The 20651-nt window shown below is 49.7% G+C and overlaps 1 protein-coding gene across 1 annotated transcript; it reads right to left on the bottom strand.

Moving 5' to 3' along the window:
- Positions 1–16777: 16777 nt before the first annotated feature.
- Positions 16778–19823, bottom strand: LOC123081786 (proline-rich receptor-like protein kinase PERK5). Its single transcript, XM_044504316.1, has 7 exons — positions 19724–19823; positions 18743–19493; positions 18041–18634; positions 17897–17967; positions 17740–17816; positions 17314–17623; positions 16778–17229 (listed from the first exon to the last, which is right to left on the bottom strand). The coding sequence occupies exons 2-7, from the start codon at positions 19341–19343 to the stop codon at positions 17017–17019; spliced, it is 1866 nt and encodes a 621-aa protein (XP_044360251.1). The 5' UTR covers positions 19344–19493; positions 19724–19823; the 3' UTR covers positions 16778–17016.
- Positions 19824–20651: the final 828 nt, after the last annotated feature.

Here is a 20651-nt window from a genome sequence, read left to right as displayed (position 1 = left end):
TAGTTGAGTGATTCTCCTCCATCTTTTAGCTATAGACCTTGTTGGAGACTTCATATCTCTCAACTCGGGTATTTGCTTGAAATATTAACTTCAACTCCTGGAACATCTCATATGGTCCATGACGTTCAAAACGTCTTTGAAGTCCCGATTCTAAGTCATTAAGCATGGTGCACTAAACTATCAAGTAGTCATCATATTGAGCTATCCAAACGTTCATAATGTCTGCATCTGCTCCTGTAATAGGTCTGTCACCTAGCGGTGCATCAAGGACATAATTCTTCTGTGTAGCAATGAGGATAAACCTCAGATCACGGATCCAATCCGCATCATTGCTACTAACATTTTTCAACTTAGTTTTCTCTAGGAACATATCAAAATAAAACAGGGGAGCTAAGCGCGAGCTATTGATCTACAACATAGATATGCTAATACTACCAGGACTAAGTTTCATGATAAATTAAAGTTCAATTAATCATATTACTTAAGAACTCCCACTTAGATAGACATCCCTCTAATCATCTAAGTGATCACGTGATCCAAATCAACTAAACCATAACCGATCATCACGTGAAATGGAGTAGTTTTCAATGGTGAACATCACTATGTTGATCATATCTACTATATGATTCATGCTCGACCTTTCGGTCTCAGTGTTCCGAGGCCATATCTGCATATGCTAGGCTCATCAAGTTTAACCTGAGTATTCTGCGTGTGCAAAACTGGCTTGCACCCGTTGTAGATGGACGTAGAGCTTATCACACCCAATCATCACGTGGTGTCTGGGCACGATGAACTTTGGCAACGGTGCATACTCAGGGAGAACACTTTTATCTTGAAATTTAGTGAGAGATCATCTTATAATGCTACCGTCAAGCAAAGCAAGATAAGATGCATAAAAAATAAACATCACATGCAATCAATATAAGTGATATGATATGGCCATCATCATCTTGTGCTTGTGATCTCCGTCTCCGAAGCATCGTCATGATCACCATCGTCACCGGCGCGACACCTTGATCTCCATCATAGCATCGTTGTCGTCTCGCCAAACTTATGCTTCTACGACTATCGCTACCGCTTAGTGATAAAGTAAAGCATTACAGGGCGATTGCATTGCATACAATAAAGCGACAACCATATGGCTCCTGCCAGTTGCCGATAACTCGGTTACAAAACATGATCATCTCATACAATAAAATTTAGCATCATGTCTTGACCATATCACATCACAACATGCCTTGCAAAAACAAGTTAGACGTCCTCTACTTTGTTTGTTGCAAGTTTTACGTGGCTGCTACAGGCTTAAGCAAGAACCAATCTTACCTACGCATCAAAACCACAACGATAGTTTGTCAAGTTGGTGCTGTTTTAACCTTCGCAAGGGCCGGGCGTAGCCACACTCGGTTCAACTAAAGTTGGAGAAACTGACACCCGCAAGCCACCTGTGTGCAAAGCACGTCGGTAGAACCAGTCTCGCGTAAGCGTACGCGTAATGTCGGTCCGGGCCGCTTCATCCAACAATACCGCCGAACCAAAGTATGACATGCTGGTAAGCAGTATGACTTATATCGCCCACAACTCACTTGTGTTCTACTCGTGCATATAACATCAACACATAAAACCTAGGCTCGGATGCCACTGTTGGGGAATGTAGTAATTTCAAAAAAAATCCTACACACGCAAGATCATGGTGATGCACAGCAACGAGAGGGGAGAGTGTTGTCTATGTACCCTCGTAGACCGGAAGCGGAAGCGTTATGACAACGCGGTTGATGTAGTCGTACATCTTCACGACCCGACCGATCAAGCACCGAAACTACGACACCTCTGAGTTCTAGCACACGTTCAGCTCGATGACGATCCCCGGACTCCGATCCAGCAAAGTGTCGGGGAAGAGTTCCGTCGGCACGATGGCATGGTGACGATCTTGATGTTCTACTATCGCAGGGCTTCGCCTAAGCACCGCTACAATATTATCGAGGATTATGGTGGAGGGGGGCACCGCACACGGCTAAGAGAACGATCACGAAGATCAACTTGTGTCTCTAGAGGTGCCCCCCTGCCCCCGTATATAAAGGAGCAAGGGGGGAGGCCGGCCGGCCCTTGGGGCACGCCAAGGAGGGGGGAGTCCTCCTCCTAGTAGGAGTAGGACTCCCCTTTCCTAGTCCAACTAGGAAGAGAGAAGGGGGAAGGAAAGAGAGGGAGAGGAAGAGGGAAAGAGGGGCCGCGCCCCCCTCCCCTAGTCCAAGTTGGACTCCTCATGGGAGGGGGCGCGCCACCTCCTGGGCTGCTACCCTCTCTCTCCCCTCAGGCCCACTAAGGCCCAATGCTTCCCCGGGGGAGGGGGGGGGTTCTGGTAACCCTTTCGGCACTCCGGTTTTCTCCGAAATCACCCGAAACACTTCCGGTGTTCGAATATAGCCGTCCAATATATCGATCTTTATGTCTCGACCATTTAGAGACTCCTCATCATGTCCGTGATCACATCCAGGACTCTGAACAACCTTCGGTACATCAAAATATATAAACTCATAATGAAACTGTCATCGTAACGTTAAGCGTGCGGACCCTATGGCTTCGAGAACAATGTAGACATGACCGAGACATGTCTCCGGTAAATAACCAATAGCGGAACCTAGATGCTCATATTGGCTCCTACATATTCTACAAAGATCTTTATCGGTCAGACCGCATAACAACATACGTTGTTCCCTTTGTCATCGGTATGTTACTTGCCCGAGATTCAATCGTCGGTATCTCAATACCTAGTTCAATCTCGTTACCGGCAAGTCTCTTTACTCGTTCCGTAATACATCATCTTGCAACTAACTCATTAGTTGTATTGCTTGCAAGGCTTAACTGATGTGCATTACTGAGAGGGCCCAGAGATACCTCTCCGACAATCAGAGTGACAAATCCTAATCTCGAAATATGCCAACCCAACATGTACCTCTGGAGACACCTGTAGAGCACCTTTATAATCACCCAGTTACGTTGTGACGTTTGGTAGCACACAAAGTGTTCCTCCGGCAAATGGGAGTTGCATAATCTTATAGTCACAGGAACATGTATAAGTCATGAAGAAAGCAATATCAACATACTAAACGATCGGGTGCTAAGCTAATGGAATGGGTCATGTCAATCACATCATTCTCCTAATGATGTGATCTTGTTAATCAAATGACAACACATGTCTATGGTTAGGAAACATAACCATCTTCGATCAACGAGCTAGTCAAGTAGAGGCATACTAGTGACGTTTAGTTTGTCTATGTATTCACACAAGTATTATGTTTCCGGTTAATACAATTCTAGCATGAATAATAAACATTTATCATGATATAAGGAAATAAATAATAACTTTATTATTGCCTCTAGGGCATATTTCCTTCAATTCCACTATTAAGAAACCTATGGGAAGAATTAATGATATTCTTATTGTTGCAAATAGGAATTATGTGCCCGCAGATTTTATTGTTCTTGACATAGATTACAATCCTTCATGCCCTATTATTCTTGGTAGACCTTTCCTTAGAACGATTGGTGCAATTATTGATATGAAGGAAGGAAATATTAGATTCCAATTTCCATTAAGGAAAGGCATGGAACACTTTCCTAGAAAGAAAATTAAATTACCTTATGAATCTATTATGAGAGCCACTTATGGATTGCCTACCAAAGATGGCAATACCTAGATCTATCCTTGCTTGTTATGCCTAGCTAGGGGCGTTAAACGATAGCGCTTGTTGGGAGGCAACCCGATTTTATTTTTATTCCTTGCTTTTTGCTCCTGTTTAGTAATAAATAATTTATCTAGCCTCTATTTAGTTTGTGTTTTTTTGTTTAATTAGTGTTTGTGCCAAGTAGAACCGTTGGGAAGACTTGGGGAAAGTCTTGTTACACTTGCTGTAAAAAACAGAAACTTTAGCACTCACAAGAACTGCTGCCATTTTTATTCGGAAAGTTCTATTTAGTTAATTATTTTTTCATATGATTAATAGATAAGTTCCTCACGTCCAGCAATTTATTTTAGAATTTTTGGGGTTCCAGATCTTGCGCTAGCTACAGATTACTATGGACTGTTCTGTTTTTGACAGATTCTGTTTTTTCGTGTGTTGTTTGCTTATTTTGATGAATCTATGGCTAGTAAAATAGTTTATAAACCATATAGAAGTTGTAATACAGTAGGTTTAACACCAATATAAATAAATAATGAGTTCATTACAGTACCTTGAAGTGGTCTTTTGTTTTCTTTCGCTAACGGAGCTCACGAGATTTTCTACTTTGAGTTTTGTGTTGTGAAGTTTTCAAGTTTTGGGTAAAGATTTCATGGATTATGGAACAAGGAGTGGCAAGAGCCTAAGCTTGGGGATGCCCATGGCACCCCCAAGATAATCTAAGGACAACTAAAAGCCAAAGCTTGGGGATGCCCCGGAAGGCATCCCCTCTTTCGTCTACTTCTATCGGTAACTTTACCTGGAGCTATATTTTTATTCACCACATGATATGTGTTTTGCTTGGAGCGTCTTGTATGATTTGAGCCTTACTTTTTAGTTACCACAATCATACTTGCTGTACACACCTTTTGAGAGAGCCATACATGATTTGGAATTTGTTAGAATACTCTATATGCTTCGCTTATATCTTTTGAGTTATATAGTTTTGCTCTAGTACTTCACTTATATCTTTTAGAGCACGGTGGTGGATTTGTTTTATAGAAACTATTGATCTCTCATGCTTCACTTAGATTATTTTGAGAGTCTTAAATAGCATGGTAATTTGCTTAAAATCCTAATATGCTAGGTATTCAAGATTAGTAAATTTTTCTTATGAGTGTTTTGAATACTAAGAGAAGTTTGATGCTTGATGATTGTTTTGAGATATGGAGGTAATAATCTCAAAGTCGTGCTAGTTGAGTAGTTGTGAAATTGAGAAATTCTTGTGTTGAAGTTTGCAAGTCCCGTAGCATGCACGTATGGTAAACATTATGTAACAAATTTGAAACATGAGGTGTTATTTGATTGTCCTCCTTATGAGTGGCGGTCGGGGATGAGCGATGGTCTTTTCCTACCAATCTATCCCCCTAGGAGCATGCGCATAGTGCCGAGGTTTTTGATGACTTGTATATTTTTGCAATAAGTATGTGAGTTCTTTATGACTAATGTTGAGTCCATGGATTATACGCACTCTCACCCTTCCATCCTTGCTAGCCTCTTCGGTACCGTGCATTGCCCTTTCTCACATTGAGAGTTGGCACAAACTTCGCAGGTGCATCCAAACCCCGTGATATGATACGCTCTTTCACACATAAACCTCCTTATATCTTCCTCAAAACAGCCACCATACCTACCTATTATGGCATTTCCATAGCCATTCCGAGATATATTTCCATGCAACTTTCCACCACTCTGTTTATCATGACACATTCATTATTGTCATATTGCTTAGCATGATCATGTAGTTGACATAGTATTCGTGGCAAAGCCACCGTTCATAATTCTTTCATACATGTCACTCTTGGTCCATTGCATATCCCGGTACACCGCCGGAGGCATTCATATAGAGTCATCTTTTGTTCTAGTATCGAGTTGCAATCATTGAGTTGTAAATAAATAGAAGTGTGATGATCATCATTTTCTAGAGCATTGTCCCAAGTGAGGAATTATATTAAAAATAAAAAAAGAAAGGCCATAAAAAAAGAGAGAAAGGCCAAATAAAAAAATTGAGAGAAAAAGAGAGAAGGGACAATGTTACTATCCTTTGCCACACTTGTGCTTCAAAGTAGCACCGTAATCTTCATGATAGGGAGTCTCTTGTTTTGTCACTTTCATATACTACTGGGAATTTTCATTATAGAACTTGGCTTGTATATTCCAACAATGGTCCCCCTCAAGTGCCCTAGGTCTTCGTGAGCAAGCAAGTTGGATGCACACCCACTTAGTTTCTTTTGTTGAGCTTTCATACATTTATAGCTCTAGTGCATCCGTTGCATGGCAATCCCTACTCCTTGCATTAACATCAATCGGTGGGTATCTCCATAGCCCATTGATTAGCCTCGTTGATGTGAGACTTTCTCCTTTTTGTCTTCTCCACATAACCCCCCTCATTATATTCTATTCCACCCATAGTTCTATGTCCATGGATCGCACTCATATATTGCATGAAAGTTTATAGGTTTGAGATTAGTAAAGTATGAAACAATTGCTTGGCTTGTCATTGTGGTTGTCCATGATGAGAGCATTCTTGTGTGACGAAAATGGAGCATGACTAAACTATATGATTTTGTAGGGATGAACTTTCTTTGGCCATGTTATTTTGAGAAGACATAATTGCTTTGTTAGTATGCTTAAAGTATTATTATTTTTATGTCAATATGAACTTTTGTCTTGAATCTTTCGGATATGAATATTCATACCACAATTAAGAAGAATTACATTAAAATTATGCCAAGTAGCACTCCGCATCAAAAATTCAGTTTTTATCATTTACCTACTCGAGGACGAGCATGAATTAAGCTTGGGGATGCTTGATACGTCTCCAATGTATCTATAATTTTTGATTGCTCCATGTTATATTACCTACTGTTTTGGACATTATTGGGCTTTATTATCCACTTTTATATTATTTTTGGGACTAACCTATTAACCGGAGGCCCAGCCCAGAATTGTTGTTTTTTGCCTGTTTTAGGGTTTCGAAGAAAAGGAATATCAAACGGAGTCCAAACGGAATGAAACCTTTGGGAACGTGATTTTCTCAACGAACAAGACCCAGGAGACTTGGACCCTATGTCAAGACACAAAAGAGGAGGCCACGAGGTAGGGGGCGCGCCTACCCCCCCCCCCCCAGGCATGCCCTCCACCCTCGTGGGCCCCCTATTGCTCCACCGATGTACTCCTTCCTCCTATATATACCTACTTACCCCCAAACGATCCATTACGGAGCCAAAACCCTAATTCCACCGTCGCAAATTTCTGTATCCACGAGATCCCATCTTGGGGCCTGTTTCGGAGCTCCGCCGGAGGGGGCATCGATCATGGAGGGCTTCTACATCAACACCATAGCCCCTCCGATGAAGTGTGAGTAGTTCACCTCAGACCTACGGGTCCATAGTTAGTAGCTAGATGGCTTCTTCTCTCTTTTTGGATCTCAATACAATGTTCTCCCCCTCTCTTGTGGAGATCTATTCGATGTAATCTTCTTTTTGCGGTATGTTTGTTGAGACCGATGAATTGTGGGTTTATGATCAGGTCTATCTATGAACAATATTTGAATCTTCTCTGAATTCTTTTATGTATGATTGGTTATCTTTGCAAGTCTCTTCGAATTATCAGTTTGGTTTGGCCTACTAGATTGATCTTTCTTTCAATGGGAGAAGTGCTTAGCTTTGGGTTCAGATGGTGCTGCCGCCGTTGAAGTTCTTCGAGCGCAGCTGACCCGGGCCAAGGAGTAGGCCCGACGTAGCAATGCTACTGCCGAAAAGGCATCGGTTGAATTAAAAGCCGAACAAGCTGCACGGTGCCAAGATGAGGAGAAGATATCCACGATGACGCTCGAACTGGAGAATGCTACTGGCCACTGTGAATTTCTGGAGAAGGAGAGTAAATCCTTAAAGACTGATCTAGACAAGGCCTTACAAGAGGCGAGAGAAGCGCGGCCGGAATGCAGAGCAGCCCATGAGGAGGTTCGACAGGCGAGGGAGATTGCGGCTGGAAAGCCCTTTCTTCTGCAAACTAAGTTCGGTGACCCGAACTATGCCCAGCTTAACCAAGTATGGAGTTCCCCGGACGAGTTCTTAGACTTGCCAAAGAGTTCTGCCGATGCGGCACAGTATTACCAAGCGCGAGATGGATATGCAACAGAGAAGCTTTTTTGGTCGTAGTTTGGCGCATCAAAGCGCCCTCTGTTGCTCAATGAACAGATGTCCCAATGGGCCGAACTTCATAGGATATCCGGCGCTGCCATGAAGGATGTCGTAATCCGGTTGTGGCCAACCGAGCCTGTTCCGAATAGCTATTTCGGCTTGGTGCAAAGGCTTGTTGACGCGGTGCCGCGTATCGACGCTGTGAAGCGGTCAACGTGCATTGAGGGTGCACGGATGGCTTTTGCCCGAGTCAAGACGTTCTAGGGAAGATGAAGGCCATCGATGTTGTGACGAAGGGTCCACCCAAAGGCAAGGACCGTCCGGAACCGGAGCATTATTTTGAAGACGTCCTAGAGGCCGCCCGCTTTTTAGAGGGTCAGTGCTCAAAAGACATAATGTTCGAGTGAGGTGTATGAAAATTGTAAAAGACAATTTTATAGTTAATCTATTTATGTTTTGCTTGAAAGCTTGAATTCCTCCTGTGCGGCCATTTTGATATAATCTAAAAGTTTTCCAGTCGTCGGCTTCAGCCTCCTCGTAGGAAGTACGGGGGTGTTCGGAAAAGCATTTAATCACTCTTTATCCAATGTCTTGGTCCATGAAGGAGGTGATAATGCGGCGAACCAGGCAATCGGACTATAAGGCGTTAACACTTTCACTTAGCCATAGGAGTTTTATGGTGGGGCTACGACATAGCCCCTGGTATGTATGCGACATATGGTGCCTTACATATTTGATCTGAAAAAGATCCCTCGTGTGACACGGAGAATCGCTAAAGATTCCAATAAGTCGTCAAGTGGTTGACCAGCTCACGCCGCATCACGGCAGTCAGTTTTCGGCTTTCTCTACTGAGGTGCTCGTCCGGTTTAAACCAGGGCACAATCGTAGTAGCTCTCCCTTTACTACCCTAGCCGATAGAGCGGAACGTAGGGTAGCTAGCACAAGAGCCAGGCAACCCAACTATTGATTCAAGACAATGATTCGGAGCTGATGCATATAAGGCCAAACTTGCGACGCCGAAGTATGCTATAGAGCACTTCGGACTTTTACTGGCAACTCATTTGTTCCCACACCGAGCCCCTGGCAGGTTATGCCAAGGTATTTCTGTGAAATAACCGTAGGAGCCATATTTGTCAGGAAAACAATACGGTTGATTAGTTCGGATATTGTTTACTGGTAACTGAGCGATATGCCAATGATTACTTATGATATATATATATAAGCCATCCGCACGGATATTTGACATGCTCGGGGTTGGAGGCGGAGGAACATGCATAGTACATGCTCAAGAAATAGGGAGTGCGGTCTACAAAAAGTTATTTTGGACCTCCTGTCGCACGTCTGCGCTGCCAGTCCTCGGTGGGGGGAATCCTTGATGGAAATAGCCCCTTGGGTGAGTGTACGGATCCGGACTCCGATAGAGCCAGTTTTGGATGTTTATCCTGTTCGTCACCTGTTTTTAAAGGATAGGGAAGGAAGAAAGAAAAAATAAGCAATAAAAGAAAGTTACTGGAGTGCTTGCAGGCTTGTTCGTATTATGCTTCCGCCAATGCCCATGGTATCTTGAGTGCGTAATGATGTATGCGCAGCACAAATTTTATAGGTGCGTGGAGTGGGCAGCAGAAGTCGGGTTGCTATTTCCGTTCTAGGAGTAGATGATCCTCGGGTGGAGTTGCTTCAGACCCCCGGTGTTTCTTTGGTGAACGTTTTTGTCATCCCTGTCGCTTGGCGGTCTCCTCCCCCTATGTTCGGCGTTGAGCTTGCCGGCCTGTTTAAAGACCCAACAGTTTCTATTGGTATGATTAGCTGGTTTATCGGGGTGGCCATGAATCTGGCATGGTCGGCCCAATATCATGTCCAGGTTGGATGGTTCGTCTCGATTCGCCTTGAATGGCTTCTTCCGCTGACCGGGCTTGGGGTTGCTGAATCCGGTGTTGACCGCTGTGTCGCCTGATCTTTCATTGTCATTGCGATCGTTCTTTTTGCTTCCTCGTGGCTTGCCGTTGCCATCTCGGATTTCGGAGGTGCCCTGGTTGCTGGCGCTATTGCTTTTACGAGCAAGCCAGCTATCTTCTCCCGCGCAAAAGTGGGTCATCAGAGCAGTGAGGGCTGTCATGGATTTAGGTCCTTCTTGGCCGAGGTGGCGTGCAAGCCATTCGTCCCAGACGCCGTGTATGAAAGCCGCAAGGGCTTCTGCGTCCGGACAGTCGACGATTTGGTTCTTTTTGACTAAGAACCGAGTCCAGAGCTCCCTGGATGATTCTCCGGGCTGTTGGACAATTTGACTTAGGTCATCGGCATCCGGTGGCCGGACATATGTTCCTCAGAAGTTATCGAGGAAGGCCTCTTCCAAGTCCTCCCAGCTGCCTATGGAATTTTTTGGCAGGCTGTTTAACCAGTACCGAGCTGGTCCTTTTAGTTTTAGTGGGAGGTATTTAATGGCGTGGAGGTCGTCCCCACGGGCCATATGGATGTGGAGGATGAAATCTTATATCCATACCACGGGACAGGTTGCCCCGTCGTATGATTCAATATTGACGGGTTTGAATCCTTCGGGGAATTCATGATCCATTACTTCATCAGTGAAGCAAAGCGGGTGTGCGGCGCCTCTATGCTGGGCCACACTACGACGTAACTCCGAAGGAGTCCCTTTGCGGTTTTCGGCTCGGGCGTGGCGGGGTTTGACACGTCCGAATAGGCAGCCGTCGTCGCGTGTCGAAGCATGCTTTCGCGATCTGTAGATCGGTCTTGTGTGTCCTGCTCTATTGTCCAAGTCTCTCTGCAGGTCATCTGGGTAATCGTGACCTGCGTTGTTCCTGCCTTTACGGTGAGGTGGAGCGGTCTGGTGTTCGGCTTGAATTGCCTCTTTATTCGGACAGAGTTGTCGGCGACCTGCCGCATTGTGTGACGATGGTATGGGCTCCAACGCCCCTTCATCGGACTGGTATAGCAATCTGTGCTTTGGGTAGCCTTTGGCTAGGCTACTAAGGCCGTATTCTTCGGCGACCAGGACTTAGGTCCATCTGTCGTTGAGTGGTCTTGGTCAGCTTGAAGCTGCTGCTGCTTCTTTTTCAGGCTCCTTGTCGTAGCTATCAGCCTGCGCTTGAAGCGCTCCTGTTTGAGGGGCTCTTCGGGTACGATGAAGTCTTGATCGCCGAGGCTTACCTCATCTTCGGAGAGCGGAAGGTAGTTGTCGTCCTCCGAACCGTCGCTGGGCAGGGCCTGTTCGTCGGGGCTGGCTTGCCCGTTTTCCTGTTCCTCCTGCTCGAATGTTGCTCCCACAGGGTCTTCATTGCTTTCGGCGCCGTCCGGAGTACTATTTTCTCCAGTGCCATTGTTGCTGCAGCGTGACTTGGGGTGGCGTTTGGGGCGCCGAAACTTAGATTGTGACTCAGGAGTTTTAACTGGATCTCCCTTGTCTTTGCTGCGAGGCTTTTTAAGTGTATCGATCATGTACACGTCATGTGAAGGGGTGGCCCTCTTGCGCCTGATGACTGGCGGGTCTTGGCCTTGCTCCTTATCGGCATCGTCGTCTATACCGTCAATGTCTGTGGAGCCAGGAGCGGGCATGTCGGTTAAGTCCTCGACATTGGCTATGAAGTGGGTGGCGGGTGGGAAGCGAAATTCTCCATTATCAGCCCCTAGCTCGAACCGGACATAGTTCGGTTGTGAGTCCACCATCGGGGACAGGTTTTTCAGCGAAATCAGCACGTCGCCAAAGGGCGAGTGTTGGAAGACATCTGCGGCGCTGAACTCGATGATTGATAACCGATCCAACTCGGTGTCCGAGGGCGCGCAAGGTTTGGAACTTATAGCCGAAAACGAGTCCGAAATTCCGTTGACGCTGATATTGCCTGGTGTAGAGTTTGTGTGCGGCTCCAATGATGCGGACTCCGTGGCTTCGGATGGTGCAAACTACTCCGAATCTAAGGTCGTAGCAGTTACCGGAACCATCTCTAGGACCTGGTCTGATGACCGATTTAGGTCATGTTCATCGGAGCGAGGGGGAGCGATCATCGCGGTCTCAAATCCATTGAAGATCAAGTCTCCGCGGATATCCACGACATAGTTCAAGCTTCCAAATCTGACCTGATAGCCAGGGGCGTAGCTATCAATCTGCTCCAGATGGCCAAGCGAGTTGGCCCGCAGTATGAAGCCGCCGAATACAAAAATCTGTCCGGGGAGGAAGGTTTCTCCTTGGATAGCGTCACTATAGACAATCAGAGGGGCCATCGAACCTCTCGTTGATGGCACAGTGGAACTCTCGATGAAAGCACCAATGTCGGTGTCAAAACCGGCGGATCTCGAGTAGGGGGTCCCGAACTGTGCATCTAGGATCGATGGTAACAGGAGACGGGGGACACGATGTTTACCCAGGTTCGGGCCCTCTCTATGGAGGTAATACCCTACGTCTTGCTTGATTGATCTTGATGAATATGAGTGTTACAAGAGTTGATCTACCATGAGATCGTAATGGCTAAACCCTAGAAGTCTAACATGTATGACTATGGTAATGAATATTCGCTTTCCGGACTAACCCCACCGGTTTATATAGACACCGGTGGGATCTAGGGTTTACATAGAGTCGGTTACATAAGAAGGAATCTTCATAGTCGACCGCTAAGCTTGCCTTCCACACCAAGGAGAGTCCAATCCAGACACAGGTACTGTCTTTGGCCTTCATGTCTTCACAGCCCATCAGTCTGGCCCATGGATAACAGGCCGGACGCCCGAGGACCCCTTAGTCCAGGACTCCCTCAGCCCTCGGCAGAGCGCACGACGAAGGGAGGGGCGACGCGGTCTGTCAGAGACGAGGTCGACGTGCCCTCGCTTGGCGCTCTCGTCGTCGCTATCGCTGTCCTCCTCACCTCTCCCGCTTGAAGAGGAGTCTTCATCGTCGGAGGAGCTCTCCATGTAGCACTTTAGGCGAGTTCCAGAGTCTTCAAAGACCTTGACAGAGAGCAGGCCGTTCTCCATTAATTTGAAAGAGAATAAGCCCCGCCGCTAGGCTATCGATGCGAGCGAAGGTCTTCCATCTGCGGCGAATATGCATGACCTGAGGGGCGGGAAAGTCGACGTCGACCCGCGTGCCGCCGTTCACGCAGCCCCTCATGTGCAACCTTAGGGTCTAGGGCGGATCAAGCTCCATCTCCCGAGCGAATGGCGCAGGAAGACGAAGGCGGCGATGCGGTGGCCGATGCAGCCTGATGAAGAACTCACGAGGCTGGTCCCCGACGTGGCCCTCCATCAGAGGAGGCATCGCTGGCGGAGGCAAGGCCGATGCGCCGCCCCGTCCCCCTCTTCCCCGAGCACCTCGCCGACCTCGCCCTCGCCCCCTCCCCCTTCCTCTCGTGGCCGGCTCCGCCGCCACGGGCTCTTGGGAAGGAGGGATGCGCTATCGAGCAGAGACCCTCGCTGCCACCGTCGAAGGACCGGTGCCCCCTCTCGCCATGGCAGATGAAAGAACGGAGCCGAGGTGGAAGGAAAGGGATGATGAAAGATTGTGGGGTGCCATCCCCTGCCCCTTCTTATAAAGGGGCGGGGTCGGGACTCGGCCGCCCCACTCAGCCAATCCGACCATCAGGGGCGCAGAGAATCGAGGCCGACCCACTGCCCCAATCAGCATCGGCCCGTTTCCCCGCCTCGCCATTCAAGGCCCGCACCCACCACCTACCATCTTCAGAGCATGGGGGACACATGGCGGGCAAGCGGAAAGCGAGGGGACAGATGAGACGGCCGTTCTCCACCCCGTGGTCGTGGGGCGCGGGCGCCTTGAAGACCACGGCCCGAGCCCACTCAGTAAATGAGTCGCGCCTCTGCGTTTTCCTCTTTTTACGGGGAAGGAGCGAGCCGCCTCTTTACCACGATATGACGCATGCGTGCGGAAACCGCCCCACGCACGACACCCACGTCACACATGACCCTCCACGTCGCGCGTTCAACGCGGGTCATGGGGAAGCACAACGGACGGAGAAATTACTGCGGTAAAAATCCACCCCACCTGCCCGCGCACCGTTCTGGACCTAGCCCAACAACGCATCGCACTTATGTGTGGCCCAGGCCCGGGGGCTCCTGTCGGTGTACAAAAGTAGGGGCTCTCCTTTTGCACCCCTTTACTTGTGCACGGGTAGTCAGAGCTGCGCCCACGGCCACACTAAGCATGGCAGAGGTGGGATGCCGGAGCACAAGACAACCAAAGCAACGCCAAGACCAGAGACGCAGAGAGAGAGCAAGAGGGCGAGGTGGACTCCCCCGGCAAGACCCTTGCCGGGGTGGCTTCCGCAGCCTCGGCAAGATCCTTGCCGGGGCAACTTGCCTGACGCCAGCAGAGTGCGCCACCCTTGAGCCCAAGGGGTTCCCACACCATATTGGAACCAAGGCTCGGGAGGCACTCCGTGGTGGCATGCAGATCTTTGTAGAGATCATAGATACACAAGATCAGATGGAAACCAGAAGACGACGATCCTTGACGAGATCCTTGCCAAGGAGATCCACGAGACCCCCGGCAAGATCCTTGCGGGGACGACCGCGGTGCCTCAGCAAGACCCTTGCCGAGGACGCCTGCAGGGCCGCAGCCAGGCCCGCGTCCGCCAAGACTCCGCCACCGCTCCCATACAGCTGCCAGCTTGACCAGCTGAGCGGGCATCTACGTGGCAGCACGCGGCCTCTACATCAACTCAGCAAGCACCTGCGTGGTGGCATGCAGATCTTCGTGAAGGCTCTGCCACCACGCCAGCCCAGCAGCCAGCCAACGTGGCGCTACAACGCCTCGTCAGTTTGGGCGCGCGTCGGAGCCAGGCGAGGCGATGACAGTTGGGACAAGCGTCTTTGCCGTCCCCAATAAAGCAAGAGGGGCACGTCGGTAGCGCATTAAATGCGTTTGTCCGACGGTGCCAGGGGATAGACTCAGCCCCTGTACTCCTTTCCACCTCTTGTGTGCCACTGTGGCGACCCCTTTTTGTCTATAAAAGGAGGCCCGAGGCGTACTGGAGAGGGATTCGGATCTTTTGGACTAGAGAGCCACCACGGCTAGTTCAAGAACACAAGAACACCTAAATATACATCAAAGCAGGACTAGGGTTTTACGCGTCTCCGCGGCCCGAACCTGGGTAAACGATTTGTGTGCTGACCGCTAGACCCGCTCTTTGCACAACCCCGCGCCCGCCAACCGTAGAAGGGATCCCAGTGACCCCATAGGTGTTGTTTCCCACCGACAGGGGGTCTGGGTGAGAGGGAGCAGGAGAGGGAGGCAGAGAGCACAAGTGGGGTGCGGGGGATCGAGGAGGCGGAGGGCTTGCCCTTGTCCCCCTCCCCATCGATGCCGGTGAGGTGGTCGGGCAGAGCTCACCCCTATAGCGACCGTGCCAGGGGAACAGGGGGGAGAAGCCGACTAGTGGGGGGTAGGTGGGCTGGGCAGCCCGTTGCCAGCTGGGCCAAGGCCCGGGGGGCAGGGGGTTTCCTTTTTATTTTTAATTTAGTTTTTCTTTTATTAGATCTGTTTTCTTTTAGTTTCTTTTTATTTTTAATTTTATAAAATATAACACTTACACCTAAAATATCATTATAATTTAGGCTACTGCCACATTTAGTTTAGTAGCTAAATAAATTAGTATATTAATTATAATTTGAAAAGCAATTAAATTATTATTTTAGCCATTGTTTTAATTATTAAAGGACATTAGAACACCTTATAAAAATGTTGGGTCACCACCATAATTAGTGATGAAATATTTGCGACACTTTGAACATTTTAGTTTTGACATTTGGAAACTTTAATTATTTGACTTTATTTTAAATTTGAATTTTAATTGGTTTTGAAACAACGTGGGACCTAGCAACTGTAAAAGTGATGACATGGCATCATTAGTATGGGATTACTATAGCTTGATTATCCGGGCGTTACAAAGATGGCGTAAGCTCGACAGGGGGGAAGGAGAAGATGTCTTCGGAGTGGGTCCTAGCCTTCTTCTTTCTCGCCTGACCTCCATTGCCTTCACTATCGGGTAACGGTGCCTCTTCCCGTTGGCCGGTGCCATCGGAGTGGGGCCAATCGCGGAGGAGGTATCGAGGACATCCATGGTCTTTCTTGTAGGATAATGGGTAGGCCATGCTAGCATAAATCAAAATTTTCGACCGCATTCATCCGAGGAACTTCTGGAAGTAATGGATAGTGGAGCCATGAATTACCTTTTGATACGCAGTGCAGTGAAAGGTTGTCGATGTCACGCGTCAATGCTGATGTAGTCACACTTCTGCACATGATCCCAGGTACAACTCCTACTGGATCCCATGAATGATTCATCCAAGCATCGCATATTCGCATGTGCAACACCTCCAAGGTATCCCAAATGTACAAGGATTTGAGCATCACGCGTTAGAGTCGAAGGTGCGCTATGAGTGGAGGGAGTGCGGCAGCTAGGGTTTGTATTTCACACATGCATTAAGGTTAACCCTAATACGATCGATTGCGTCTGGTTGACCGACTATAAAGTGTACAATGCACAATTCCATCTAGCGCACCGTCCAATCGGCCGCTAGGTCATTCGTCAAGGGCTAGAGATGCTCTAAGGCTAGTCATAGTGGGGAGTAACTTATACTAGTGTCATGCATATGACACTAGTCTAAGTTACCACATTTATAATGCAAAGTAATATACTAGTAGTGTCATATGTGACTTTATTTAATGGCTTGTAGACTCATCTTATCTTGGAAAGCGCTATGTTACAGTAACATATTATGTTACCACTTCTCATTAACTACATGCCACATAAGCAAAAATTTCTCAAAGTGCGCTAGGTTACTATCTAAGTTACTCCCACTATGACTAGCCTAACTCCTCAAATCAGACATTTTTTTATAGGAGTCAAAGGATTTTATGGACAGAAGTCTAACAATGCCAGATATCGAGGCTCTCCATTGAAGTTCTCTTTCCACTGAGCTAATACAACCCAAGAGCTGCGCATTACATCATGTAAGTACACGGATACATCAACTTTACACGATAATACAGCCCCGATTCACAAGCATTGAAGCAGTTACATCATCATCAACCATAGTGTACACCTCGTACGTATATACACCAATCGATTCCCTTTACACGGCCAACTTACATCACAGGTCCATGCGGTGAAGAGCTCCTCCAAGGGGATTAATGGTTAGTGATGCCGTTGTGTCGTCTCCCCCGACTCCCCCGTCCCGCTGTACTCGTTGGTGTACTCCCCGCTACTCTCGAACGCGACCTGCCTCAGCCTGTTGATGTTGGCCGCGTAGCTGCCGGACTCGTCGGAGCTGTATATCATGCTCTGCCCTGGCTTCATCCCTTCGTTCAGGTCGTCCAGCGACGCGTCGCCCTCCAGCGCGCGAACGATCTGTAGAAACGGTGCAAGAATCACTGTCAATTCACGGCGAGTTGCTCATCATCGATTGAGAGTTGCCGATCGATCGATCTTGACCTGTTTCATCTTGGGGCGGCGCTTGGCGGAGTGCCGGACGGCGGCGGCGGCGCTGGCGGCCATGCGCTCCATCTCCTGCCGGTCGTACTTGTTCTCCAGGCGCTGGTCCACCACCTCGTCGAAGCTGCCGCCCTCCGACAGCGCGCGCGCCAGGAGCGGCCTCGCCCAGTCGACCAGGCTGTCCTCCATGTAGTTACTGGGGTCCACGGGCCGCCGGCCGGTGATGAGCTCCAGCATCATCACGCCGAAGGAGAAGACGTCCGACTTGTCCGTCAGCTTGCCGCTGGACGCGTACTCCGGCGCCAGATACCTGCATGCACGACCCAACAGCGGAGAAGACATCAACGCTCGAGCTCTGCTCCCATGGTGCCGCAATGGCGACACTTGCTGCTCTGTTCAGCGTGCGTGCGTGCGTGCTCTGCTCACCCGAACGTCCCCATGACGCGCGTGGAGACGTGGGTGTTGTTGTCCGTCGTCAACTTGGCGAGCCCGAAATCCGCGACCTGCCAACATTCAGGCGAGTTTTCACTCCAATCTCACGAATTTCGTGCACTGTGATTCACAAATCTCACAGCCTAATCACCTTAGCCTCGAAATTTTCATCCAAGAGAATGTTGGCCGCCTTGATGTCACGGTGGATGATCCTCGGATTGCCTTTATAATGCACGACATCAGAAGCACGAACGCCATGGATCGATGTGGCCAAAGAAGAGGAGAAGAGACTTACAGTCCTCGTGCAGGTACGCGAGGCCCTTGGCGGAGCCGAGCGCGATGGCGAGCCTCTTGGGCCAGTCCATGACCGGCAGGCCCTTGCCGTGGAGGTGGCGCTCGAGGGTATCGTTGGCGACGAACTCGTAGACGAGCAGGCGCTGGGAGGCGCCGGCGATGCAGTAGCCGACGAGGGAGACGAGGTGGCGGTGGTGGACGCGGCTGATGATCTCCACCTCCGCCTGGAACTCGCGCTCGCCCTGCCCGCTGCCGGCCTTGAGCTGCTTCACCGCCACCTCCTTGCCGCTGCCCGGCAGCAGGCCCTTGTACACGTACCCGAACCCGCCCTGCCCCAGCAGGTTCGCCTTGGAGAAGCCGCCCGTCGCCGACGCCAGCTCCTCGTACGTGAACGAGCTCTGCGACCCGAAGATGGCCGGCGACGGCGGGGGCATCGACGACCCCGTCCCCTGCGACCCGCTCATGATCATCTCCTCGCTCAGCGGCCCCTGGCCCAGCGGGTACTGCGGGTGCCACCCCACGCCGCCGTGCCCGTCCACCGGGCCGCCGCTCTGCTGCCACGGGCTCGGCATGTTGTTCGCGTAGTACACGTTCCCTGCACGCGCCCGCGCGCCCCCATGGTCACGGTTAGATCTCTGCCAAGAATCTCCATGGTGAATGGAATGGGCACGATGCATGCGATGCGCGCGCGCGCCGGCCGTACCATGCTGGTCGGTGTAGAAGGGCATGGCCATGGGCGGCTTCTTCTTCTTCCTCCTGGCGCAGCACACGCACGCGGCGATGCACAGCAGCAGGGCGAAGACCAGGACCCCGATCACCACGCCGACGACCACGGCCTCCACGGGCGGAGAATCGTCTTGCTTGCTCCCGCCCTTGCCGCGGCCGCTCGACCCGCCCCCGCCCTTGGAGCCGCCCCCGCTCTCCGAGGAGCCGCCGCCGCCGCCGCCACCCCCGTTGCTCTTCGGAGCCTGCGGAGACGGGATGGCATTTGACCCCGGCGGCGAGACTTGAGCCGGGGGCGGCCCGCTGGTGCCTGCTGGCGTAGCCGGCGGCGGTGACTGAGACGGCGAGGGCGGCGACGGCGCCGAGTCCGAGGACCCTGGCGGTGGGGTCGACTGCGTGGACGATTGTGGGCTGGAGGGAGACGGCGGGGATCCCGATGACGACGATCCACCGGAGCTATCCGAATCTGCGGACGACGATCCACCCGAGCCATCCGAATCTGCCGCCGACGACGACGGGTCCAGTGGACCGCTACCTAGCAGGGGGCCCAGGGGTCCGCGGCTTAGCGGCGAGTCGTCCATTGCTGATAGGAGGATCCCTCGTTAGCGTCCCGCGCAGCTCGCCACGATGGAGCTCTTCCCGGTGAAGATGACTCCACCACCACCTAGAAGATGCTCTGGGTCGGAACGCCGCTAGCTCCTCGCCGCCGTCGCCCTCCCCATAATGAACCCCTGCAGCCATGGCGAGCTAGACATTTCAGACCTAAGTTGATCACCAATTTAGCTCACATTTGAGAACCACCAATCAACCGCAAATTCCCGCAAAAAAGGATCAATGGTAACCACGCAAATGCAAAACCAGATTTCACGGTAGACAAATTAAATTCTTCGGCTCTGCGACACTGAAATTCGAACCGAAGACGTGAAAACGCGAGGGAGTCGAAGCATCCATGGTGATGTACCTTCCTTTTTTTCCCCTGTTCTTCCGCAAAAGAAGAAGAGAAAGAAGGGGTTGAAACGGAGCCGGAGAGACGGGGGGAGGGAAGTAGGCTTTGGGCGGCGTAGGTTTCGTCACATTTCTTGGACACTCGCCATTGCTGTCCTTTATGTTTTCTCCATTTTTAGCCTGAAGGCAGAACGGAGGGTTGAAAGCCGCTTGAGCGGAGCTGTCAAACCGCATTAATGCTCGTGTTTACCATGCCATTGCAGGCCGTAGCTGAAGCAGTTGATGAGTCCAAGTCCTTCTCTTGCAGTCCACGGTAAAAGTAACATCAAATTCAAATGGGAGAAGCGGCATAAGGAAGGTGATTTGCCGGATGGTGAACAGTGCCGACATAGCAAGTTCGTTCTTGGCCATTGGATGCGTCACGGACGGGAGGGATTGACTGGCTCGGCGCCAAGCCGTAATGTCACGCTCGGCGGCAGCTTCGGTTACACCAGGTTTCTTGAGAGAAGTTGGGAGATTCAGATCGTCAGGTCTAGGCCTGACAACCACATTCTCGTCCATGGATGCGCGGATCAATTTCAGTGTAGTGCCACTCAACCATGGTGACCATGGCACATTGGCTGTTGCCATTTTATGAGGTAATGTAGAAAAATCCAGTTAACAAAGTTGTAATTTCAATCACTATAAAAAACTGGGCTGTAAACTAAAATAAAACACACTGGAGTATTTGGGATACTATAGTCTGCACCACCCTTTAGCATCAATCAGTAGTTGGCAAGGGAGTGCCGGGGTCAGTAGATTTTACATCTGCACCTTCCTGTAGGCATGGATCATATAAAATCACAAAATGTGGATTCGTGGACATGAACAAGTTCAGGCAAAACATATCACACACACAATACAGCGAACAATTTATATTGAGTGAATGTGCAGAGCCAGGTCCC

The sequence above is a fragment of the Triticum aestivum genome, chromosome 4A (assembly GCF_018294505.1).
Source record: "Triticum aestivum cultivar Chinese Spring chromosome 4A, IWGSC CS RefSeq v2.1, whole genome shotgun sequence".
Classification (NCBI taxonomy): Eukaryota; Viridiplantae; Streptophyta; class Magnoliopsida; order Poales; family Poaceae; genus Triticum; species Triticum aestivum.
Note: the sequence above shows the minus strand (reverse complement) of the source record. Positions and strands in the feature narration are given on the sequence as shown.

What these genes read in the sequence shown, in the direction of transcription:
- LOC123081786 (XM_044504316.1), bottom strand. Translation starts at nt 19,343, where the DNA reads ATGGACGACTCGCCGCTAAGCCGCGGACCCCTGGGCCCCCTGCTAGGT. An exon ending in CTTCTACACCGACCAGCATG is followed by an intron (nt 18,635 to 18,742) that starts GTACGGCCGGCG and finishes GGGCGCGTGCAG; the next exon opens with GGAACGTGTACTACGCGAAC. An exon ending in GCCGCCCCAAGATGAAACAG is followed by an intron (nt 17,230 to 17,313) that starts GTCAAGATCGAT and finishes CCGTTTCTACAG; the next exon opens with ATCGTTCGCGCGCTGGAGGG.